The sequence below is a fragment of the Bubalus kerabau genome, chromosome 2 (genome assembly GCF_029407905.1).
Source record: "Bubalus kerabau isolate K-KA32 ecotype Philippines breed swamp buffalo chromosome 2, PCC_UOA_SB_1v2, whole genome shotgun sequence".
In the NCBI taxonomy this organism is placed as follows: domain Eukaryota; kingdom Metazoa; phylum Chordata; class Mammalia; order Artiodactyla; family Bovidae; genus Bubalus; species Bubalus kerabau.
Genome location: NC_073625.1, coordinates 191,034,915 through 191,057,617, shown reverse-complemented (window position 1 = coordinate 191,057,617; position 22,703 = coordinate 191,034,915). Strand labels below are relative to the sequence as shown.

Below are 22,703 nucleotides of genomic sequence, written 5' to 3'. Positions count from 1 at the left end.
AAGCATGGTGACAATATACAGCCTTCATGAACTCCTTTCCCAGTTTTGAACCAGTCTGTTGTTCCATGTCCAGTTCTAACTGTTGCTTCTTGACCTGTATATAGATTTCTCAGGAGGCAGGTAAGGTGGTCTGATATTCTGATATCTTTAAGAATTTTTTACATTTGTTATGATCCACACAGTCAAAGGCTTTAGTGTAATCAATGAAGCAGAAGTAGATGTTCTTTCTGGAATTCTCTTGCTTTTTCTATGATCCAGTGGATGCTGGCAATTTGATCTCTGGTTCCTCTGCCTTTTCTAAATCTAGCTTGAACATTCGGAAGTTCTCAGTTCATATGCTATTGAAGCCTAGCTTGGAGAATTTTGAGCATTACTTTGCTAGCATGTGAGATGGGTGTAATTGTGTGGTAGTTTGAGCATTCTTTGGCATTGCCTTTTTGGGGGGATTGGAATGAAAACTGACCTTTTCCAGTCCTGTGGCCACTGCTGAGTTTTCCAAATTTGCTGGCATATTGAGTGCAGCACTTTCACAGCATCATCTTTTAGGATTTGAAATAGCTCAACTGGAATTCCATCACCTCCACTAGCTTTGTTCATAGTGATGCTTCCTAAGGCCCACTTGACTTCGCATTCTAGGATGCTTGGCTCTAGGTGAGTGATCATACCATCGTGAGTGTCTGGGTCATTAAGATCTCTTTTGTACAGTTCTTCTGTGTATTCTTGCCACCTCTTAATATCTTCTGCTTCTGTTAGGTCCATACCATTTCTGTTCTTTATTGTGCCTGTCTTTGTATGAAATGTTCCCTTGGTATCTCTAATTTTCTTGATGTGATTGCTAGTCTTTCCATTCTATTGTTTTCCTCTGTTTCTTTGCATTGATCACTGAGGAAGGCTTTCTCATCTCTCCTTGCTATTAGAACTCTGCATTCAGATGGGTATACCTTTCCTTTTCTCCTTTGCCTTTCACTTCTCTTTTCTCAGCTATTTGTAAGGCCTCCTTAGGCAATCATTTTGCCTCTTTGCATTTCTTCTTCTTGGGGATGGTTTTGATCACCACCTCCTGTACAATGTTATAAACCTCTCTCCATAGTTCTTCAGGCACTCTATCAGATCTAATCCTTTGAATCTAGCTGACTATATAGTTTCTCCATCCTTGGCTCCAAAGAATATAATCAATCTGATTTCAGCATTGACCATCTGGTGATGTCCATGTGTAGAGTTGTCTCTTGTATTGTTGGAAAAGGGTGTTTGCTATGACCAGTGCATTCTCTTGGCAAAAGTCTGTTAGCCTTTGCCCTGCTTCATTTTGTACTCTGAGGCAAAACTTGCCTGTTACTCCAGTTTTCTCTTGACTTCCTACTTTTGCATTCCAGTCCCCTATGATGAAAAGGACATCTTTTTTTTTTTTTTTTGGTGTTAGGTCTAGAAAGTCTCGTAGGTCTTCATAGAAGCATTCAGCTTCTTCAGCATTAGTGGTTGGGGCCTAGACTTGGATTTACTGTGATATTGAATGGTTTGCCTTGAAAACAAACAGAGATCATTCTGTCGTTTTTGAGATTGCACCCAAGTACTGCATTTTGGACTCTTTTGTTGACTATGAAGGCTACTCCATTTTTTCTAAGGGATTCTTGCCCACAGTAGTAGATATAATGGTCATCTGAATTAAATTTACTCATTCCAGTCCATTTTAGCTCACTGGTTCCTAAACTGTCAATGTTTGTTCTTGCCATCTCCTGTGTGACTATTTCCAATTTACCTTGATTCATGGACCTAACATTCCAGGTTCCTATGCAATATTGTCATTTATAGCATCGGACTTTACTTCCATCACCAGTCACATCCACAACTGGGCACTGTTTTCACTTTGGCTCAGCCTCTTCATTCTTCTCTGAGCTACTTCTCCACTCTTCTCCAGTAGCATATTGGGCACCTACCGACCTGGGGAGTTCATTTTTCAGTGTCATATCTTGTTGCCTTTTCATACTGTTCATGGGGCTCTCAAGGCAAGTATACTGAAGTGGTTTGCCATTCCCTTCTCCAGTGCACCATGTTCTGTCAGAACTCGCCACCATGACCTGTCCATCTTGGGTGGCCCTACATGGCATGGCTCATAGTTTCACTGAGTTAGACAAGGCTGTGATCCAAGTGATCAGTTTGGTTAGTTTTCTGTAATTGTGGTTTCCATCCTGTTTGTCTGCCCTCTGATGGATAAGGGTAAGAGGCTTATGGAAGCTTCCTGGATGGGAGATACTGGCTGTGGGGGAATATGGGTCTTGCTCTGATATGTGGGGCCATGCTCAGTAAATCTTTAATCCAATTTTCTGTTGACAGGTGGGGTTGTGTTCCCTCCCTGTAGTTTCAGTTCAGTTCAGTCACTCAGTGGTGTCTGACTCTTTGCCACCCCATGGACTGCAGCCCACCAGGCTTCCTGTCTATCACCAACTCCCGGAACTTAAATTCACGTCCATCAGGTCGGTGATACCATCCAACCATCTGATCCTTTTTCATCCCCTTCTTCTCCTGTCTTCAATCTTTCCCAGCATCAGGGTCTTTTCCAATGAGTCAGTTCTTCACATCAGGTGCCCATAGTATTGGAGTTTCAGCTTCACCATCAGTTTTTCCAATGAATATTCAGGACCGATTTCCTTTAGGATGGACTGGTTGGCCTGAGGCATTAGTGGTTGGGGTGCCCTATAGTTTGGCCTAAGGCCAAACTATGGTAGGGGTAATAGAGACCTCCTTCAAAAGGACTTATGCCAAGACTGTTGTATTCAGTGCCCCTGACTCCACAGCAGGCCACTGTCAACTCATGCCTCTGCTGGAGACTCCTGGACACTCACAGGCCAAGTGTGGCTCAATCTCTTGTGGGGTCACTGATTCTTTTTCCTGGGTCCTGGTGCACAAAAGGTTTTGTTTGTGCCCTCCAAGAGTCTGTTTGCCCAGTCCTGTGGAAGTTCAGTAATCAAATCCCACTGGCCTTCAAAGTCAATTTCCCTGGGGGTTCTAAGTCCCTTTGCCGGATCCCCAGATTGAGAAATCTGTCGTGGGCCCCAGCACTTTTGCAACAGTGTGAGAACATCTTTGGTATAATTGTTCTCCAATTTATAGGTTGTCAGCTTGGTGGCTCTACGGTGGGGCTCACACATCTCTCAGGTCTGCTGTAGCCAGAGCCCCTGCCCCTGCAGCAGGCTACTGCTGACCCATGCTTCCTCAGGAGATGCCCAAAGACTCAAAGGGAAGTCTGGCTCAGTCTCTTGTGGGGTCCCTGAGTCCTGGTGTGCACAACATTTTGTTTGAACCCTCCAAGCATCTCTGGCTGGTATGAAGTTTGATTCTAAATGTGATTTCACCCCTCCCAGTGTCTTGTTGGGTCTTCTCCTTTACACTGAGTTGTGAGGTATCTTTTTTTGGTGGGATCTAACATTCTCCTGTCGATGATTGTTCAGTGGTTAGTTGCAGTTTTGGAGTTCTCACAGGAGAAGATAAGCGAATGTCTTTCTACTACACCATCTTATAATACAAGGTGCAAGCTTATTATCGCAAGATTATTATGTTACTCAGATCTTCTAAATGCTTACTTAGTCTTTGTCATTGTGACATCTTTCAGAAAGAAGATGGACACTCACCCAAACTTTGGTCCAGCTGTCAAGACTGATAACAACACACACACACACACACACACACACACACTAAGAAAGTATGGAAATATTTATCCTTTACACAAGGCAGCTTTTTGAGGTGAGCAGTGCAGGCCCCTCAAGCTGGTCTAAAAATGACTTGAGAGCCAGGAAAGGAGACGTACTTGGGCTTCTGTTGTGTTAGGGGTGTGACCTTGGTGAGGGTTCCAGCACGGGCAGGTGCCTCCTGTATGGTTTGAATTTCCCACTGGTACCAAGGGAGGCAGCGTCCAGGCTTTCTTTTCTGTCTGCTAAGATGTGGGGAGAAAGAAAAGACTCAGGGATGAGGCTTCAAAGATGTCAGCAGTTACCTAGAGGGGTGGGATGTAGGGAGGTGGGAGGGAAGTCCTAAAGGGAGGGGATATATTTATACATATAGCTGATTCCCCTCATCATACAGCAGAAATTAATACAGAAAAATATCAATAACCTCAGTTGGCAGAAAGTGAAGAACTAAAGAGCCTCTTGATGAAAGTGAAAGAGGAGAATGAAAAGGTTGGGTTAAAGCTCAACATTCAGAAAACTAAGATCATAGCATCTGGTTCCATCACTTCATGGCAAATAGATGGGGAAACAGTGGAAACAGTGGATGATTTTATTTTCGGGGGCTCCAAAATCACTGCAGATGGTGATTGCAGCCATGAAATTAAAAGATGCTTGCTCCTTGGAAGGAAAGTTATGACCAATCTAGACAGCATATTAAAAAGCAGAGACATTACTTTGTCAACAAAGGTCCATCTAGTCAAGGCTATGGTTTTTCCAGTAGTCATGTATGGATGTGAGAGTTGGACTATAAAGAAAGCTGAGCGCCGAAGAATTGATGCTTTTGAACTGTGGTGTTGGAGAAGACTCTTGAGAGTCCCTTGGACTGCAAGGAGATCCAACCAGTCCATCCTAAAGGAGATCAGTCCTGGGTGTTCACTGGAATGACTGATGTTGAAGCTGAAACTCCAATACTTTGGCCATCTGATGTGAAGGGCTGACTCACTGGAAAAGACCCTGATGCTGGGAAGGACTGAGGGCAGGAGGAGAAGGGGATGACAGAGGACGAGATGGTTGGATGGCATCACTGACTCAATGGACATGAGTTTGGGTAAACTCCAGGAGTTGGTGATTGACAGGGAGGCCTGGCGTGCTTTAGTCCATGGGGTTGCAAAGAGTCGGACATGACTGAGAGAATTAACTGAACTGAATTACACTTCAATAATAAATAAAAATTTAAAAATAATAAAATAGATAATAAACAACAGCCTACTGCAGCACACAGGGAACTCTACTCAGCACTCTGTAATAACCTATATGGGGAAAGAATTGAAAAAGAATGGATATATGGGTATGTAAAACTGAATCAAGTTGCTTTATACCTGAAACTAATACAACACTGTAAATCAACTACACTCCAATATAAAATAAAAATTAAATATATTAATGGATAAAAAGGGATGTCAATTTTTTCTTTGTGATGATCTTCTGGTCAATAAAGTGAATAACCTAAAACAAGCAAACAAACAAACAACAACAAAAAAAAAAACAGAGTCAGACTTCTGTTTGCATTTTCCTACCTGCTTCTTGGTGGAATGGACCCATTACTAATGTATTGATAATGTATCTCTCTGATGCTGAGGTTGAAGCTCCAATACTTTTGCCACCTGATGCAAAGAACTGACTCATTGGAAAAGACCCTCACGCTGGGAAAGACTGAAGGCAGGAGGAGAAGCAGACAACAGAGAACGAGACGGTTGGATGGCACCACTGACTCAATGGACATGAGTTAGAGCAAGCTCTAGGAGATGGTGATGGACAGGGAAGCCTGGCATGCTGCAGCCCATGGGGTTGCAAAGAGCTGGACACAACTGAGCAACTGAACTGAACTTAATGTATCTCATTGTCCATTTAATGCTTTGTGGTTTGAAATGTATTTTATCTGATATAAAGGTTGTTATAAGCTATAGTGAATTTGCCTTTTATTTTTACCCTTTCTTCTACTCTTCAGTTGTATGTCTTACAAACTTAGTTGTACTTTTTTGACACATTTAGGAAGCAACTGTCTTTAAATGGAACAACTTAATCCACTAATATCTAGTATGATTACTGGTATTTACTTATTCTTGGGCTTCTCAGGTAGTGCTAGTGGTAAAGAATCTGTCCGTCAATGCAGGAGACATGAGATGCGAGTTCGATCCTTGGGTTGGGGAAGATCCCCTAGAGTAGGAAATGGCAACCCACTCCAGTATTCTTGCCTGGAGAATCCCCATGGACAGAGGAGCCTGGCGGGCTACAGTCCAAGGAGCCACAAAGAGTCAGACATGTCTGAGCATCCAAGCACACACACAGCACATGATGTAGCAGCTCAGTAGCCATTAACCAAACACCATCACTTGGGGCCTCAAGTTCACTAAAATATCTTCATATACAATATTCAGAATAGAAAGTTCATGGAGAAAACCAGAAATCAAATGATCAAAACCAAGGGGAAAGAAATATGTATATATTAATAATAAATCCACTGACATTATTAGATAGATTTTAAAATAACTTTAAATAATATGTTCAAGGAAATAGTTTATGAGATGGAAATCTTCAGCCGATAAGTGAAATCTATACAAAAATAGAAATTTGTAAACAAAAATGCAATTGTTGAAACTAGATGAATTTAACAACAGATTAGACACAATGGAAGAGATGATTCTGAACTGGAAGTCAGGTTAGAAGAAAATAGAAGCAGAGGGAGTGGATTTTCCCAAGAAAATGAGAAATAACTTTCAAACCACTGCAAGAACAACGCATCAACAAAACGTAACCAATTAAAATAGTCATAAAAACAGGTAAAAGGAAACAGTGGAAAATAACAGAAGGTATTTATGTAGCACTTAACATGACTTGCACTCTCCTACCTTCATACAGATTAATGGAATGAGGTAAGTAAGTAAGTGTTAGTCGTTCAGTCATGTCCAGCTCTTTGCGACCCCATGGACTGCAGCCCACCAGAGTCCTCTGTCCATAAGATTGTCTAGGCAAGGATACTGGAGTGGGTTGGGTACCATTATTGAGCCATTTCACAGGGAAGTTGAGGTACAAGTTTTGCATCCAAGGTTAACTGGTTAGTAAAAGCAGCAGAGCAAGGATTAAAGCAAAGGAAATTATACTGGCTCTAAAATGAGAAACTAGAATAGAATATGTAATATACTAAGAATGTATAAATGGTGCTCAGTCACTCAGTCATGTCCAACCCTTTGCAACTTCATGGACTTGAGCCCATCAGGCTCCTCTGTCCACAGAATTTTTCAGGTAAGAGTACTGGAGTGGGTTGCCATTTCCTAATCCAGGGCATCTTTCCCAACCCATCACTTGTTTCCTGCATGGGCAGGGTGCTTCTTTACCACTGGTGTCACCCGGGAAGCTGATACATTATGTGTGCATGCGAGCTCAGTTGCTTCAGTCCTGTCTGTCTGCAACCCCATCATACCAATCATCAAATACCTGAAAAGAAAAACCACTTCCTATCTTTTGGGGATCTTCGCCCCTCAGAAAAAGTCTTTTCTGTTTTGGCATCTATCTGGTGTCTTCAGATTTTCAAAATATTTTATACAAATTTTCCAGTTGTTCAAAACCATAATAGTTTTATAATTTGCTTCATAAAAAACTCAACATATGAACATATTTTTCCTGTTATCAACTTTTTTTTTACACATTTAATAGTGGCATAGCTGTTCATTATATGAATGAACCGTAGTTTAATTCCTTTTGTAACACATTGAGATACTGTATTTCATCAATTCTAACCTGTAACGTGCATGGTTTAATGTATCTGTGTTAAAGAAAACAATGTCATATTTTATAGCTGCTGGTGTCTTAGAGTCACTGATGGGTCCGAACACTGCCTCTCTGAAACTACACCACAGCCAGTCGTCTGGGGGCAGGGGGTGATTCTGGTCCCAGTTGTCCACCTCTGTCCTGGAAGGGGCAGGCTCCAGAGACTCCCTTTTCCAGGAAGCACCCCTTGAGCTGGCCACTGTGCCAAGATCCTCTGGAACAGACACCATCGGTCACATTCCAGGATGACAGGGACCAAACTTTTGGACCTGGCTGAGATGGGAGTTCAGGTCTGACCACACCTTTCAACTGAGAGACTTACTCTGGGATGTGGCAGCTCCATTCTGGGGCGCTCTTTCACCCTCTCCTAAATGGTGCCTCTACACACTTTCACTTTTCACTTTCCTGCATTGGAGAAGGAAATGGCAACCCACTCCAGTGTTCTTGCCTGGAGAATCCCAGGGACAGGGGAGCCTGGTGGGCTGCTGTCTATGGGGTCGCACAGAGTTGGACAGGACTGATGTGACTTAGCAGCAGCAGCAGCCACAAAAGTGAATTTTTTTTTTAAAGTTGATTTTGACAATGTTTTGTCAGTGTTCTCTTTTCTTAAATAATTAAAAAATATTATTTTGGCTGCATAGGTCTTAGTTGCGGCACATCTTCTTTGCATCACTCAGGAGCTTTCGTGGCAGCTCATGTGGGCTCATGTCCAATAGGATCTTAAGTTTCCCCCACCAGGGAATCAGCATTGCCTGCATTGCAAGGCAGATTCTTAACCGCTGGACCACCAAGGAAGTCCCAAGAAGTGAATTTTTAAGAGTCAAAAACTGTTAAATTAAGGTCCATGAAAACTTGGCTTTATGGCCTTTCGATATTGACAGGAAATGCGCTGAACCCAACTGACTAGATCACTGTCTCCCCAGGTGCTCAGCTTCCACTGGCCAGGCTCAGAAGGTCCCTGAAGGGGGCTGGACAAGGGCAGAGGAAGGAGCCACACACAGTCAGGGAGCACAGATCGCAAAGTAGATGGAACTAGAGACTTTCCACCACCCCGAGGCCCTCTTAGAAAGGCCCCTTGATGCCTCTGTTCACCCGGAGCTCAGGGTGGAGGCAGCGGACTTTGGAGCCTGCGTTGGCCTTGCTGAATGAACGCACCATACGTCCTTTGTGGACGGAGCTGCCAGGTGGGTCGGCCTAGTAGGCATTCTTCCTCACTCCCACTTCCTCATGACCTGACCTTCGGCTCCTGCTGGCCTTTCCTAGTAGCGGGGGGTCCCCTCCAGAGCAGCTTTCACTCAGGTCTCCTAGGGCCAGGGTAGAGGTGGTTCGCCTGGCTGGCTTTATTTTCCTTGTTTCCCTCTGAGAAAGGAACGCACTATACGGGAGTCAGTGAGTGCAATGGGGCTTGACTGGTGGAGCCGCGGTAGGTGAGTGGCCAGTTCGGGAGAAGGGGACTAAAGAGGTGAACAGGCCATTCTCAGGCTACAAGATCAGGTGTCAGGCCTCATGGCTTGGATCTCTGTGCACCCTTGGGGGTCCCAGTGCGCCCCCTCGGGGTCCCCGCGCGCCTTCCAGCGCGCTCCCGGACCCTCGCTGGCCCCGGGCACCTCTGGGTCCCAGCGCCCCCTGCCCCACAGCTTACGCCTCGCCACGCCAGCTGCCCTATGCACCGCCCTGACCTCGACCCTAGCTGCTCTGTGCGCTCCCCGAGTCACAGCGTGCCCCCACTCCTCCAGCGGCCCCAGGCCTAGCTGCCCGGAGCACCCCCGAAGGCCAGACGCCTGACCGCGCAGGGCCCGCCCGGTGACGCATTTCCAACAGCCAGGAACCCTGGCCGACCGGGCACGCGCCCGACGTCCGGGAGCGCGCCTCGTGCACGCGCGACTACCACGTGACCCGCACCGGCCAACCTGCGCGCAGGGATTTGGGGGCAAAGCGCGGCCCCGCGAGCAGTTGCGGCGGGAGAGCGGCGGGCCGAGAGCGTGAGTCGCTCGCTCGGGGCTGCCTGCCGTCCCGCTGCCCTCCGAGCGCAGCCATGTCCGAGGAGAAGCCCAAGGTAAGGGCCGGCGGATGCGGGCCGGGCCGGACTCAGCCCCCACGCCCGCGCCGCCCTCGCGCCCGCTCCCCGGGCCCCGCCGCCCTCTGCCGCCGGCCGCTGGGACCCGTGTCCAGCCGCGCCGCTGGGCCTCCCCTCCCCCCTTCTCCCTCCACCCCCTCCCCCACGTCGCCCTGCCCCGCTCGGTTCCCCTCCCCCCGCCCTTTCGCGCCCCGCCCTCCTTCCAGACCCCGCCCCTACCCAGACCCCTCCCTCGGGTCCCGCCCCTCAGGGCCCCGCCCCTACCCAGACTCCGCCCTCGCGCTCCGACTCCGCCCAAGTCCCGCGTCCACTGTTGGAGCTCCACCCCTCCGGCTCCAACCCAGCCCGCTGTGCCGGGAGACCCGCCCCGTTGGCCCGAGTCTGGAAGAGCCGGCGCTTCTAATTTGGACCTTCTCCATCCGCCGACATCGCCCGCGTCCCCAAACCCTCTCTGGGACCGCCCCTCCCCAGGACCTCTTCCTTCGCCCGGACCCTCCCTAACTATGCACCTCATGGGAACCGGCCGGCCTGGGCTCTACTGCCCAGCGTGCGCGTGGTCCCCTCCTCAGTCCTCGCTGCGGAGCGCCGAGGGCGCAGGCCGGGCAGGGGCTCCGAGAGGCCTGACTTGTCTGGATCCACTGCGGCCCCTTGGGTGTGTGCTCATCCCGCGTCGCCGCTGCAGGGTGTGCGCTCCGCAGTCTGCTGCCCTGGCCGGCAGTCCTCGCGAAGGTCCGCGGTCATGAAAACTAGTCTTGGAAACGGGTTTCTGGAGATTTTCGTCAGCACTCTTGCTCTGCACGCAGCCTCTCTCTTGAACCCCGCTGCTGCTGCTTGGAGATCGCGCCCCAGTGCGTACCGGAGGCAGAGGCGGGCTGGGTGCGCTTGCACGGAGCCCCTGGACGGGATCCCACGATGGACGCGGCCCTTTCCGCCCTGGAGCCTCCTCGGAGCTGCCTTTGCTTTTCCAGTTGGGGTGGGAGGAGATGTAACTGCCTGCCTTTATGACCTCTAGGTGGTCTCCTCTTCCAGAGTTTAAATGCAGTGAGATACAGTGAAATACGCTCAATACTCATCCTTTGGGTGCGCTTAAGCTTAACACTACCACGTGTTCAATGTCCAAGGTATAGTTCAGTAGAATTAACTTGTTTTAACTACTTCAAAGACAGCGAGCTGGTTGTGCCTCAGGCCCCACCCTTGTCTTCGGAGGCCTTGGTTCCTTCCGGGCTGCTCTGGCTCAGAGATGCTCTCTCCTTCCGGCCTGGAGGGGAGGGGTAGGAGGCACACCCCCAGGCCATCTTGGTGCAAAGAAAACCTTGTGGACCAGTTTGCCTCCCCTGCAGAGTCCAGGTAGGGGACTGACCGGGTGAACCCTGCTGTGGTTTTTAGGGTTTCTTCCTTCCCTTTCCTTTTTTCCAAGTTTTGATTATTAGGGATTCGCTGCGAGTCTGGCCTTCCTCTTCCTGGTCTGTAGCCGCAGCCCTCTTTCTTTTTGCGTTCTGGTCCCTGCATCTCTGTTTTAAACACACCCATATTTTTTCATTAAGAAAGTGAATGTATCATCTGGCTATGTGCAAAAGAATGCAGTTGGCCCCTTCTCAACACTAAATTGGGAAGTTAAGTCAAGATGGATCAAAGACCTAAATGTGAGAATTAAGACAATAGAACTTTTAGGAGAAAGCATAGGACAAAAACTCCACGACATTGGACTTGGTGGTGATTTCTTGATTGTGACACCAAAGACACAGGTGTCATGAAAAAAAAAAACGACTTATGAAAATTTAAAAATTTTGTACATCAAAAGACACTGATAAAAGAACAGGGTAAAAATGCAACCACAGAAAGGGGAGATGATATTTTCAAATCACTATCAACCCAAAAAAACCCACAGAAGGCTGCAAATAAAGTAATTTGGGGTGTTAAGAATTGTGATTTGGGAGACACAGATTTGGGTAAAACAAAGAGCTTTCTGGGTAAGAGAAAGAATCAGGGGCTTACAAAGGCAAGAGCCACGAGGCTGAACCCTGATACAGAAAGAAATGTGTGTCCCGAAGGGGTGGCTGTCACGCGTTGGTTCAGGGTCAGGGTCCCACAGGCGTCTCGAGTTTTGGGCAGGTGTCCTGGATGCTTCGTCAGGACAGGACGTGGTCACAGGTCAGATTCCATCTGGGTTGAGATGAGCGTGAGTCCCGTCCTCAGTGGTCTCTGGGTTCTGTCTGAGGGGCTCTCTGAGCAACACCGACTCCCTTTTGATTTTCCTTCTACATTGCATATCTGATAAAGGATCAATATTTAGACTATATAGAGAACTCCTAAAACTCAACAAGAAAATAAGTGACCTGATTAAATAATGAGCAAAAAAACCTGAATAGACATTTCTCCAGAGAAGACATATATGAATAGCCAAGATGCTTGATATCACTGATCATCAGATCAGATCAGTTCAGTCCCTCAGTCGTGTCCGACTCTTTGCGACCCCATGAATCGCAGCACGCCAGGCCTCCCTGTCCATCACCAACTCCCGGAGTTCACTGAGACTCACGTCCATCGAGTCAGCAATGCCATCCAGCCATCTCATCCTCTGTCGTCCCCTTCTTCTCCTGCCCCCAGTCCCTCCCAGCATCAGAGTCTTTTCCAATGAGTCAACTCTTCGCATGAGGTGGCCAAAGTACTGGAGTTTCAGCCTTAGCATCGTTCTTTCCAAAGAAATCCCAGGGCTGATCTCCTTCAGAATGGACTGGTTGGATCTCCTTGCAATCCAAGGGACTCGCAAGAGTCTTCTCCAACACCACAGTTCAAAAGCATCAGTTCTTTGGCGCTCAGTTTTCTTCACAGTCCAACTCTCACATCCATACATGACCACAGGAAAAACCATAGCCTTGACTAGACGAACCTTTGTTGGCAAAGTAATGTCTCTGCTTTTCAATATGCTATCTAGGTTGGTCATAACTTTCCTTCCAAGGAGTAAGTGTCTTTTAATTTCATGGCTGCAGTCACCATCTGCAGTGATTTTGGAGCCCAGAAAAATAAAGTCTGACACTGTTTCCCCATCTATTTGCCATGAAGTGATGGGACCGGATGCCATGATCTTCGTTTTCTGAATGTTGAGCTTTAAGCCAACTTTTTCACTCTCCACTTTCACTTTCATCAAGAGGCTTTTGAGTTCATCTTCACTTTCTGCCATAAGGGTGGTGTCATCTGCATATCTGAGGTTATTGATATTTCTCCCGGCAATCTTGATTCCAGTTTGTGTTTCTTCCAGTCCAGCGTTTCTCATGATGTACTCTGCATATAAGTTAAATAAATGGTGACAATATACAGCCTTGATGAACTCCTTTTCCTATTTGGAACCAGTCTGTTGTTCCATGTCCAGTTCTAACTGTTGCTTCCTGACCTGCATACAGATTTCTCAAGAGGCAGATCAGGTGTTCTGGTATTCCCATCTCTTTCAGAATTTTCCAGTTTATTGATCATCAGGGGAATCAAATAGAACTACAGCGAGATACTGCCTGACACTCATTAGGATGGCTACTTTAAAAAATCAAAACAGAAAGCAGCAAGTGCTGGAGAGGATGTGGAGAAGTTGGAATTGTTGGTGGGAATGTCAAATGATGCAGCTGCCATGGAAGAGAGAATGGAAGTTCCTCAAAGAATTAAAAGCAGAATTTCCATATGATCCAGCAGCTCTACTGCTGGGTGAAAGTGTTAGTGGCTCAGTGATGTCCAACTCTGCGACCCACGGACTATAGCCCGCCAGGCTCCTTGTCCATGGAATTCTCCAGGCAAGAATAACTGGAGTGGGAGCCATTTCCGTCTCCAGGGGATCTTCCCAACCCATGAATCGAACCCAGGTCTCCTGCATTGCAGGCAGATTCTTTACCACCTGAGCCACCAGGCAGGCCTGGTCTGTGTGTACAGCAGGGTATTATTCAGGTTTGCTACATCAGGGATGAACCAGGAAGACATTATGCTGATTGATGTAAGCCAGTCACGAGAGGACATATACTGTAATTCCACTTACAGGAGGTCCCCAGAGGAATCAGATTCATGGAGGCCGAAGAATGGTGGTTGTCAGTGGCTGGGGGAGGACGAGTGAGGGTTTCATGGGGACAGAGTTTCAGTTTTATAAGATGAAAAGAATTGTAGAGATGGATGGTGGCGGTGGCTGTATTTTATACTACAAACTGTACACTTAAAAATGGCTGAGATGGTAAATTTTATGTGTATTTTAACACAATGAATAAACAGCAAAGAAATAAAAGAATAAGTGGATAGGAAATCTTATCTGTAAATGCAAGGAGGTACCCTGGCTTAGATTCTGGAACAGAAAAATGGTATTAGTGGAGAAAAATTGTGAAATACAAAACAGAGAAAGGGTATTAGTGGAAAAACGGGTGAAATACAAAAAAGCTTGCAGTTGTGTTGTCAGCGGTGCGCTAGTGTTGTGTTCTTGGGCAGGACGCACACTGCAGTGCGTGAGATGTTAAGGAGACCCAGTGGGGCGTGTAGGAGCGCTCTGCCTCTGTATGGCAGCTCTTTTGGAAATGTAGGATTATTTCAAAATTAAACCTTTATTTGAAAAGATGAAAAAGCAAAAGCATCCTTGGTCTCTGGGGAATGGTGAGGTGCTGATCGTGGGACCCCCAGCTTCATCAGACGGGGGCTCATTGCTAGAGTCTTGCCCGCTGGGACCACTTCTCAGAGCCACTCTGAGCTCCCCTACTCTGGTCTCCAGGGGCCTCCTTTCCTCTCTCCTTCATGTGGCGGGGAGCAGTCCCAGGGCTTGGAAGGGGGAGCGGTGGGGAAGGAGAGCCCCAGGAAGAGGAGAACTTGGCCGGGACAGCACACAGAATTGCTTTGGTCTTCATCCAGACTATGCAGATTGACTTAGGTCAGCTTTGTCATTTGTGAAAAAGCAGACACTCCTCTTTTCCCCAGCAGTGTGCTCTCGGGCTGAGCTCTGCTCAGAACACCAGCTTCTTGCACCAACTTCCAGAAGTTTCCAAGGACCAGAGACCTTGTTGATTGCTTAGCAGCTTGGAGTGTCCCATGGGTCATGTCCCATGGATAGGATAGGGCGGTGACCCTGTTCAAGTGGGACTGGCAACCCAGGATGCACTTGAGGGTGGCCCTCCCTGGGAGGCAAGCGGGGAAGCCGCGGGCAGTCTGGACCCTGAGCCACTGCGCAGCCTTCGTTCTGGCCAGAAACGTCTCTGGTGTCTTATTCACCCTGACCTTATTCACCCTGACACTTGAGTATAAGTCACTTGTGCTCCACTCTAAGAGCAACCTTACAACAAAGGCGGATCTTCTCTCTGTTGTTTTCTGGTGTTACACAGATTTTTTTCCCCCTTAAGCTGACGTTTGTGACAAACGCTAGGTTGGCAGGACACTTGCCTGACTCAGCAAATAGAAGTTACAAGTCAGTTTGGTATAAGAATACGACAGACACACCAGTGACTGAATTGCTGGGGACATTTAAGAAGCAGTGGTGGTTGTGGGGCAACAGGTGGAGGCCCAGATGCACGTCTCTTTGCAGGAGGGAGTGAAGACGGAGAACGACCACATCAACCTGAAGGTGGCCGGGCAGGACGGCTCCGTGGTCCAGTTCAAGATCAAGAGACATACACCGCTCAGCAAGCTGATGAAGGCCTACTGCGAGCGCCAGGTGTGGGGAGGGGCGGTGGAATGTGCGTTCAGGGGCCTGTGTGTGTGCTCATGTGTGTCCAGGCTGGCCAGGCTTCTCCGGGCGGGGCAGGTGTCTGGTGCTGTTGGAATCTGAACAGTGGGTTCTCACGGATTCCATCCCTCCTCCTCCGTGTCTGTGGAGACACTGCCCTGGCACAATTTGCTCCAGACACATTTAATCAGTTCAGTTCAGTCGTGTCTGACTCTTTGCGACCCCATGAACCGCAGCACACCAGGCCTCCCTGTCTATCACCAACTCCTGGAGTCCACCTAAACCCATGTCCATTGAGTCGGTGATGCCATCCAGCCATCTCATCCTCTGTTGTCCCTTTCTCCTCCTGCCTTCAATCTTTCCCAGCATCAGGGTCTTTTCAAATGAGTCAGCTCTTCACATCAGGTGGCCAAAATATTGGAGCTTCAGATTCAACATCAGTCCTTCCAATGACCACCCAGGACTGATTTCCTTTAGGATGGACTGGTTGCATCTCCTTGCAGTCCAAGGGACTCTCAAGCATCTTCTCCAACACCACACTTCAAAAGCATCACTTTCCTTTATTTACTGCTTTACAAGACAAAGAGCCGCCTCTTGTATGTGTCAGACTGTGCCCTGGGGCCCTGGTGCTCTCCACAGGAGCCAGTCCTCTGTGGGGGATTCTGAAATCCTTGACCTTAGTTTCTACTCTTGACTTTGATAACCCTTGCCTTGGCCTGTTTGTTGTTACTATTAAAAACACCTAAAAAAGCTCCATGCCTTCCTCTTTTTCTCCCCTCTTTTCAGGCTTTGCTCTTCAGAGGAGGTCACTATCAATTCCAGCTTTTTCTTTTTTCCACTTTTTCTTGATAAATATTGTTTCATGGAGAAATTTTGGATTTTGGAGACTATTTTCACCTGTGAAAGGTGGGACTTCTGCTCTGACCCGTGGTCCACACAGCCAGCCCCTGCCCCCGCACACAGCCTTCTCCCTGCACCCAGCCTGCTCTGGACTCTGCTGCTTTTGTGACCAGGCAGCCACCCCAGCCACATAGCAACCTGTGCTTATCGCTGGCTCTTGTCTGAGTCCTGTTGTTCTTGGTCTGGTGGTGGCCGTGTGTGTCGATTTCAGGGTGTCCCATCGTGAATTTATGCCCTGCATTTCCTGCCATGCTGCACTATCTCCCACCCGGGCCCCCTCCCTCTTGCCCCGCCTGGGCTGCCGCTCTGTGGTCCTCCCACAGAGCCTCCCAGGAATCTTTCTGCCCATGTATTTGGCCCCCCTCCTGGACTAATCTTTCTGGACTAATCTTCTTCCCCTGTCTTGATAAAGCATATCTTCCAGTATCTTGCTCAGAAAGCATATGAAGAATACTGCTTCTCTGAACGTGATTTGCTTTATAAACCTTCACACTTGAGTAATTTGACTGCATATAAATTTCTAAGTTGAAATTCATTTTCCTCTTTTGGAGTTCCTGCATCATATTCTTCTAGTTTCCCCCATTTGTATGAAAAGTTCAGTGATGCTCTGATTCTCGGTCCTTTGTTGTAATGTGGTTTATCTCTCCTAGCTTTCAGGACTTTATTCCTGGGCTTTTAGGTAGGGAGTTTTGTCTTAGACTCTTCTGGGCATGTTCTCGGCCTTTTGGTCTAGAAACTCAGTTCAGTTCAGGAACTGGACCTTCTGTCAGTTCAGTGACAGTTTGTGTCCCTCCCCAGTGGGATTCCATCCGATTTAGTCACCTGTGCCAGGTGTGTGCATCTGGATCATTTCCTCCAACTGTGCACGGGGCTTGTTGCTGTTGGTCTCTTTTCTGGGAGGTTTTCTCGACTTTGTGTTCCCGCTTTTTATGGGTGGTCTTGTGTCTGTCATGATTTCTGATTTTCAAAAGTCCTGGTTCTTTACTGTTTTCTGTGGCTCCCTTTTCCTGGGGGAACTCTCTGTTGTTTTCTAGCTGCCTCAGAGCTTCAGGCCCACTGGTGAGACTTTGTAGTCAACTGGGTCATAAATCTGTGTATTCACAAGTCTGGTGTTTTGATGAATGTGTGATTCTTTTTGAACTAATGTGTTAGCGGGAAATACTTACAGTGATAACTGCTTTTCTTTTCAGGGCTTGTCAATGAGACAGATTCGATTCAGGTTTGATGGACAACCAATTAATGAAACAGACACCCCAGCCCAGGTAGGAACCCAGCAGGTCTGCACTCAGGGGCTACTTCCGCCCTGCGTGTGGCAGCTGCCAGCAGGAACGCTCACATCTGAGAGTGACTGATTGCTGTTCATACAGAACACCGTACATTTTCTTTCCCTTTTTTTTTGAAGCGTGCTGCATGGCTTGTAGTTCCTGACGAGGGATTGAACTAATGCCCCTGCAGTGGAAGCGCAGAGTCCTAGCCACTGGATGGCCAGTGAATTCCCCTTACATTTTCTCAATGGCTTAGATTATTAGATTTTGTAATTTTGAGGTTTAGTTTTCAAATGAGAAAAATGTACTTTGTCAGCCTCCTTTGTGTTGGGGGAAGGAGCAGGAGGGCTGGGTTCTCAGCTGAGGTGGTCCAGGGTCACGGCCGAGGCCCAGCGTCCTCACCCCCCGACCCCACCCCCATCTCTGCTCCAGGTGAGCTGGGCAGATGTGATCGCCACCTCGTGTTGTCGGGACACTGGACCTGCAGCGTTAGTCTGCAGCTACATTCCTGCCTCCATCTCCTGCCCTCTGAGCACTGATGCCAAGGGGCATGAGTGGAGAGGGGTGCAGTGTGCTCTGTTTCCTCCAGCATCAGCCACCGCAAGCGGCTCTGTCAGGTCTGCACATCCCTCCTCGTGGAGGGAGAGCCTGGGGTCCAGGCTGCACCCCTGTCACTTGTCAGCCAGACGACTGCAGGGTCGAACATGGGGAGAATCAGCCAGCCTTCAGTGTAAAAGGGCTGCTCTGTGGAGGTTTCATCTGTGCTCCTATGGGGAGCCGCATGCCCCTTACACAGAGGGAAGGGGCAGCCATGGGCTCCCCCAGCCTCTGTGCTGATTTGCGTGCTGGGTCGTATCTGCAACAGGAGCCCTCCCCGTGCCCTCCCACCCCCCTCAGGGGTACTGCTCTTGATTTCTGAGCAGGATGCTACTCGACGGGATGGGGAGGCCAGCAGGGAGCCCTTCCTTTGGGATGGAGTTGGCTTTGGCAGCACCCATGTGGACTCCACCCCCTACCTCTGAGGTCCCCAGGATTCCGCGCTTCTGGCACTCACTCCTAGCTGAAATCTGATTTTTGTATACTTCTCAGTAAAACTTGAGACACTTTGCTTTTAACAGGACTTAGTTTCTCTGTCAGTCAAGGCGCTAGCGTTGTGGATTCTGTTAGGAGAACTTGCGGAAGAAGCGGGCTAACTGGAAAGCCATAGTTGAGCCTCTGTCCTCATGTGCCGACTTGAGGGTGGGCTCAGGTGCGTGGGGGCGGGTCCCCCCCAGCACGAGAAGACACTGACACACCTTCTGTGCCTGCAGCTGGAGATGGAAGACGAGGACACCATCGACGTGTTCCAGCAGCAGACGGGGGGCTCCAGGGTGGCCAGCTGCCTCTTGGGGAGTGGCCTCTAGAGCCCCCATCCCCTTGTGGCACCGTGCTGTGTTTGCTATTGAACAGTGGACGTGTGGCCAAGCCCATCAGCAGGGAGGCTCGGACACCGAGGACATTCCCCAGAAGGACTTCGCTCTGATGCACTTGAGTGCCACCGTGGTGATGGTCCCCAGCCTCCCGAGGCCCATCACCTGGTACCTGTGTTTGGGTAAAATGCGTGGTGAGGGACTTGGGCTTTGTTTTTACTTTTTCGTTTTTTCTCCCTCCTATGACATTTTCTCCAAGCTTGTGGCCTGAATGCCTGCTTTCTGTCTAGACGGGGATCTCACTCCAGGTGTTGACCCCCCTCATTCCAACCATGGAGAGAACTGTCACTACTCTGGGGGTGCTTCTGTGGGGCGAGTTTTGGGGTAATGGTTGGTATGGGAGATACACTTTCACTTACTGTTTCTTGCGGGCACAGGTTTTTTCAATGCTAAATATTAGAAATGTAAGCTTTGCCAGAACATAGTAAAGTTGAAGGGAAAATACTGGAATGTTTCTTAAAAGGTAAGAAGTTCTTCAGTAACACAGCCCTGGGCGGGGTCTGGGGCCCTGGACCCATTGCCACCAACTGCCGGTGACGCTGCTTTGACAACAAAAATGGGCTTTTCCCCTTTTCTTAACAGAGAAGAAAGTAAGTCCCACACGTCTGCTGTGCTCACAGTGCCAGGGCCTCAGATTTCCTCCAGTATTTGCTTCTGATGAGTAACAATGGTCTGTATGTAAACAAGGAAGATAGAATATTGCTGATTTTGCTGGTATGTTTTTGTGTAAAAGAGCTGCTTCAGAGTGTGGCTACAAGTGAGAGATGCCCCCGGGTTCTCCCCGAGGACCGTGCTCTGCTCCCCAAGTTGGTATGGAGCTTACATGTTACGTGTGATTTCAGTTCTGTGCATTTTGGGGTCTGTTTTGGTTAACCTCCAATGGTTGTCCTGTTGCCCTTCCGTGTGGACTCACTCCTGTCTGATGGCCCCTGGCTGCCTGCTTTGGTCACCTGAGCAGGATAACCACCATCATCTCCTGCTCGCCTGAGACCTTGCTGGAGAAGTCTGCACTTCCTTTGTACCTTGCTGTTCGGGCACAGGCGGGGGGTCTGCGGCTCTGTTGTGTTTATTCCCCAATTTGTACATTATTTGTTGTCCTTTACTACTGTCAACAGTAAATGTAGTTTGGTATTCTGTCTCTTGGCTCACACTCTATACTGCGTTTGGAGATTGGACATCGTGTCACGTTCAGTATTTGCAGTGACCTTTCAGCAAGACCACTCCGACTTCCATCTGAAGGCTGGCTCACCTGCACTCCTGCAGGCTGTGACATCCCTGCCAAGGCCGCCCCCTCCCCTGCAGAGCCCTCCTCCCTCTCCTGGGCTCCTGGGGGGGTTACCATGACTCTGGGCTTCTTGATATTTTTCGTGTTTGAATGTGAGACTGTTTTCCTTTGTGCAGTGCAGCTGACAACTTATTCCCTTATCTGTTTAGAAATGGAAGTGAGTTGATCCTGTTTTGGAAACTTCTGTGTTGCACTGTGATACTGTATCAGGGGGTTGGGGAGGTCCTCGAGCACAGGCTGAAAGCTCAGGGGCAGCGAGCACGTGACTTGCTTACAGCAGCAGCGGGCAGAGGTGTGGCCCAGAGAAGGTGTGGGGGGTGTGGAGCCCAGGAGGGCAGGCCCTGCACTTGAGGGGAGGGTGACATGTCAGGGTGCCTGAGGTCAGGAGCACTGCAGTTTCTGGGGAGCCCTAGTGCAGTGCTGCCTGAGCCCTACCCCCAGCATCTGACGGACAAGCAGGCAGTGTCCTGGAGGTTGTCTTTTTATCTTAGAAATGTGTGCAGATGGTGCATTTGGAATAACAGATCTGCTGATATATTAAAATACTGTTATGTAAAACCAGCTCCTAGAATCACTGGGTTAAACTGATGCTTCAGTAGGAGAGAGGCTCGTCTTTACTGATTCTGTTATGGGTGCCCTGGGACAGAGCTGGCACTTTCCCAGTTTCAGTACCAAAACCCCACACCCCAGGACTCCTTGGCCCCAGGCACACGGGTGGTGCCAGCCTGGCTGCACTGCACCGCGCAGGTGGGAGCGCACCCATTAATCTCATCTGCTCCATGACACCGCTTTTATGGAAAGAATCTGCAAAAAGCAGACCCTTTTTATACCTCAGAACTTCAATTCCCAAAGAAACTAGTTCATTCTGAACTTGCCGGCCTGTCCAGTGGGTGAAAGAAAGCCTGTAAGTATCACACACCGGGTGCTCGGAACCCTTGGGACAGCAGGACCAGCTGACCTGAGCTGAGATTTGCCAGATTTAGCAAATAAAACACAGGATGCCTAGTCTCAACTTGAATCTCAGCGAGGATGCACGGAGGGGAGTGTAAGTATCCTTGAAGGTGAGCCTGTCCCACCAGCCACAGCGAGGTGAGACTTCCATTATGTTAGCACCTCATATTTTGGGTTTTTGTCACTTGAAACTAATCCTGCTACACACTGCTGAACACAAACGGTGAACACACACTGCTACAACAGAATGACCTCAGAAAGACAGCAAGTGACCGACATGGATGCAGTTCAGAAAATACCCAGCATCTAATGGGTGCTGTTGTCTGAGCCTCATGTTGATCATAGTACTTTTCATTACCTGCACTAATGCCCTGTTTCAAGTAGAATTGTTGTTTAGTCGCCCTCTGACCCCTGACCTGCATGGGGGGATGGGGTGTAGCTGGATCACAGAGAAGGTAACTACTTGAATGGGAGGTGGAAACCTTAGGAGTATTTGCAAACCCATTACTTTTTGGAACTGTTTTAAAGTACAGTGTTTTTATATAAATCACCATGGTCATTTGAGAAGACAGTGTCAGGCTGAATTTTTGTTGATTCCTCTACTGCCAAACATGCATCATTGTGAGGTTTATTTGCGCGGTTTTATTCAACTCAACAGATGCTTCTTAGCACATCCAGGAACACAGGAGACAAAAACTCCCTGCCCTCATGGGACATGTTTCTGGTTAAAGGAGACAGATAATAAGTTGTATATATATATTATACTAGAAACTACACAGGGCATAATGTAGTAAATTCTACCCAACAGTATGTTGGAATAAGTGTGAATATAAAAACTTTAAGGAATGGGGTTCTAAGAAGCACAGTAGAGGAGTAGATAAATAAATGGGCCAATCAGCTGTAGAACCACCATGAATATTAATAAAAAAAGGACTCATCTAGTGACCTGTGATACACATTAGTCCGTGGAGAAGTCAGAGCAGCGGGGGTGGATGCTGGCTTGAGGCAGATGTCTAGGGGAAAACCGAGGGGGCCGCTGCCTGGGGCGGTGAGCTGCGGTTGTGCGGGAAGCCCATCCACCCTGGGGTAGGGGGGTGTCTGGCTGTTGCTCTGCTCCCTCCTCGGTCTCCAAAGCTCCTCTCCAGGCCAAGCTGAACCCAGACTGAGAGCGTAAAACGGCCACAATCGCCAATCTAACTTTTTCAAACCTCAAACCGCGTGAGAGTCGCCACCGAGCACCAACCGCTCTCCGCGTGGACGTTCTCGCTTTAACTGCAGTTGCGCCTGAAAATCACCGCCTCTGAACTGCGCGGGTGACGGCGCAGGAGCCCCAGCACGGTCCCAGGTGCACCCCAAAAACAATCTGAACGACACCCGCTCACTCGGCCCGCGAGAGGCCGCCCTACCCAGCCGCCCTTCCATGCGCCCTCCCTGCCCACCCGCCCTTCCATCCGCCCTCGTCGGCGTCTCCACCCTCCGTCCGCGTCCCCGCCGCCGAAACCCCGGAGGCCTCGAGGACGGAACAGGCGGTTCACACACATTCTGCTGGAGCCCGAGGCTCCGAAATCTTCTGCCAACTTTCCTATTGG

At 48.7% G+C, this 22,703-nt stretch overlaps 1 protein-coding gene across 1 annotated transcript; it reads left to right on the top strand.

Annotated features, from left to right (window-relative positions):
- Positions 1-9,390: 9,390 nt before the first annotated feature.
- On the top strand, positions 9,391-20,009 carry SUMO3 (small ubiquitin like modifier 3). The gene is made up of 4 exons (XM_055569825.1): positions 9,391-9,546; positions 15,104-15,232; positions 17,335-17,406; positions 18,720-20,009. The coding sequence occupies exons 1-4, from the start codon at positions 9,526-9,528 to the stop codon at positions 18,810-18,812; spliced, it is 315 nt and encodes a 104-aa protein (XP_055425800.1). The 5' UTR covers positions 9,391-9,525; the 3' UTR covers positions 18,813-20,009.
- The last annotated feature ends 2,694 nt before the right edge of the window (positions 20,010-22,703 follow it).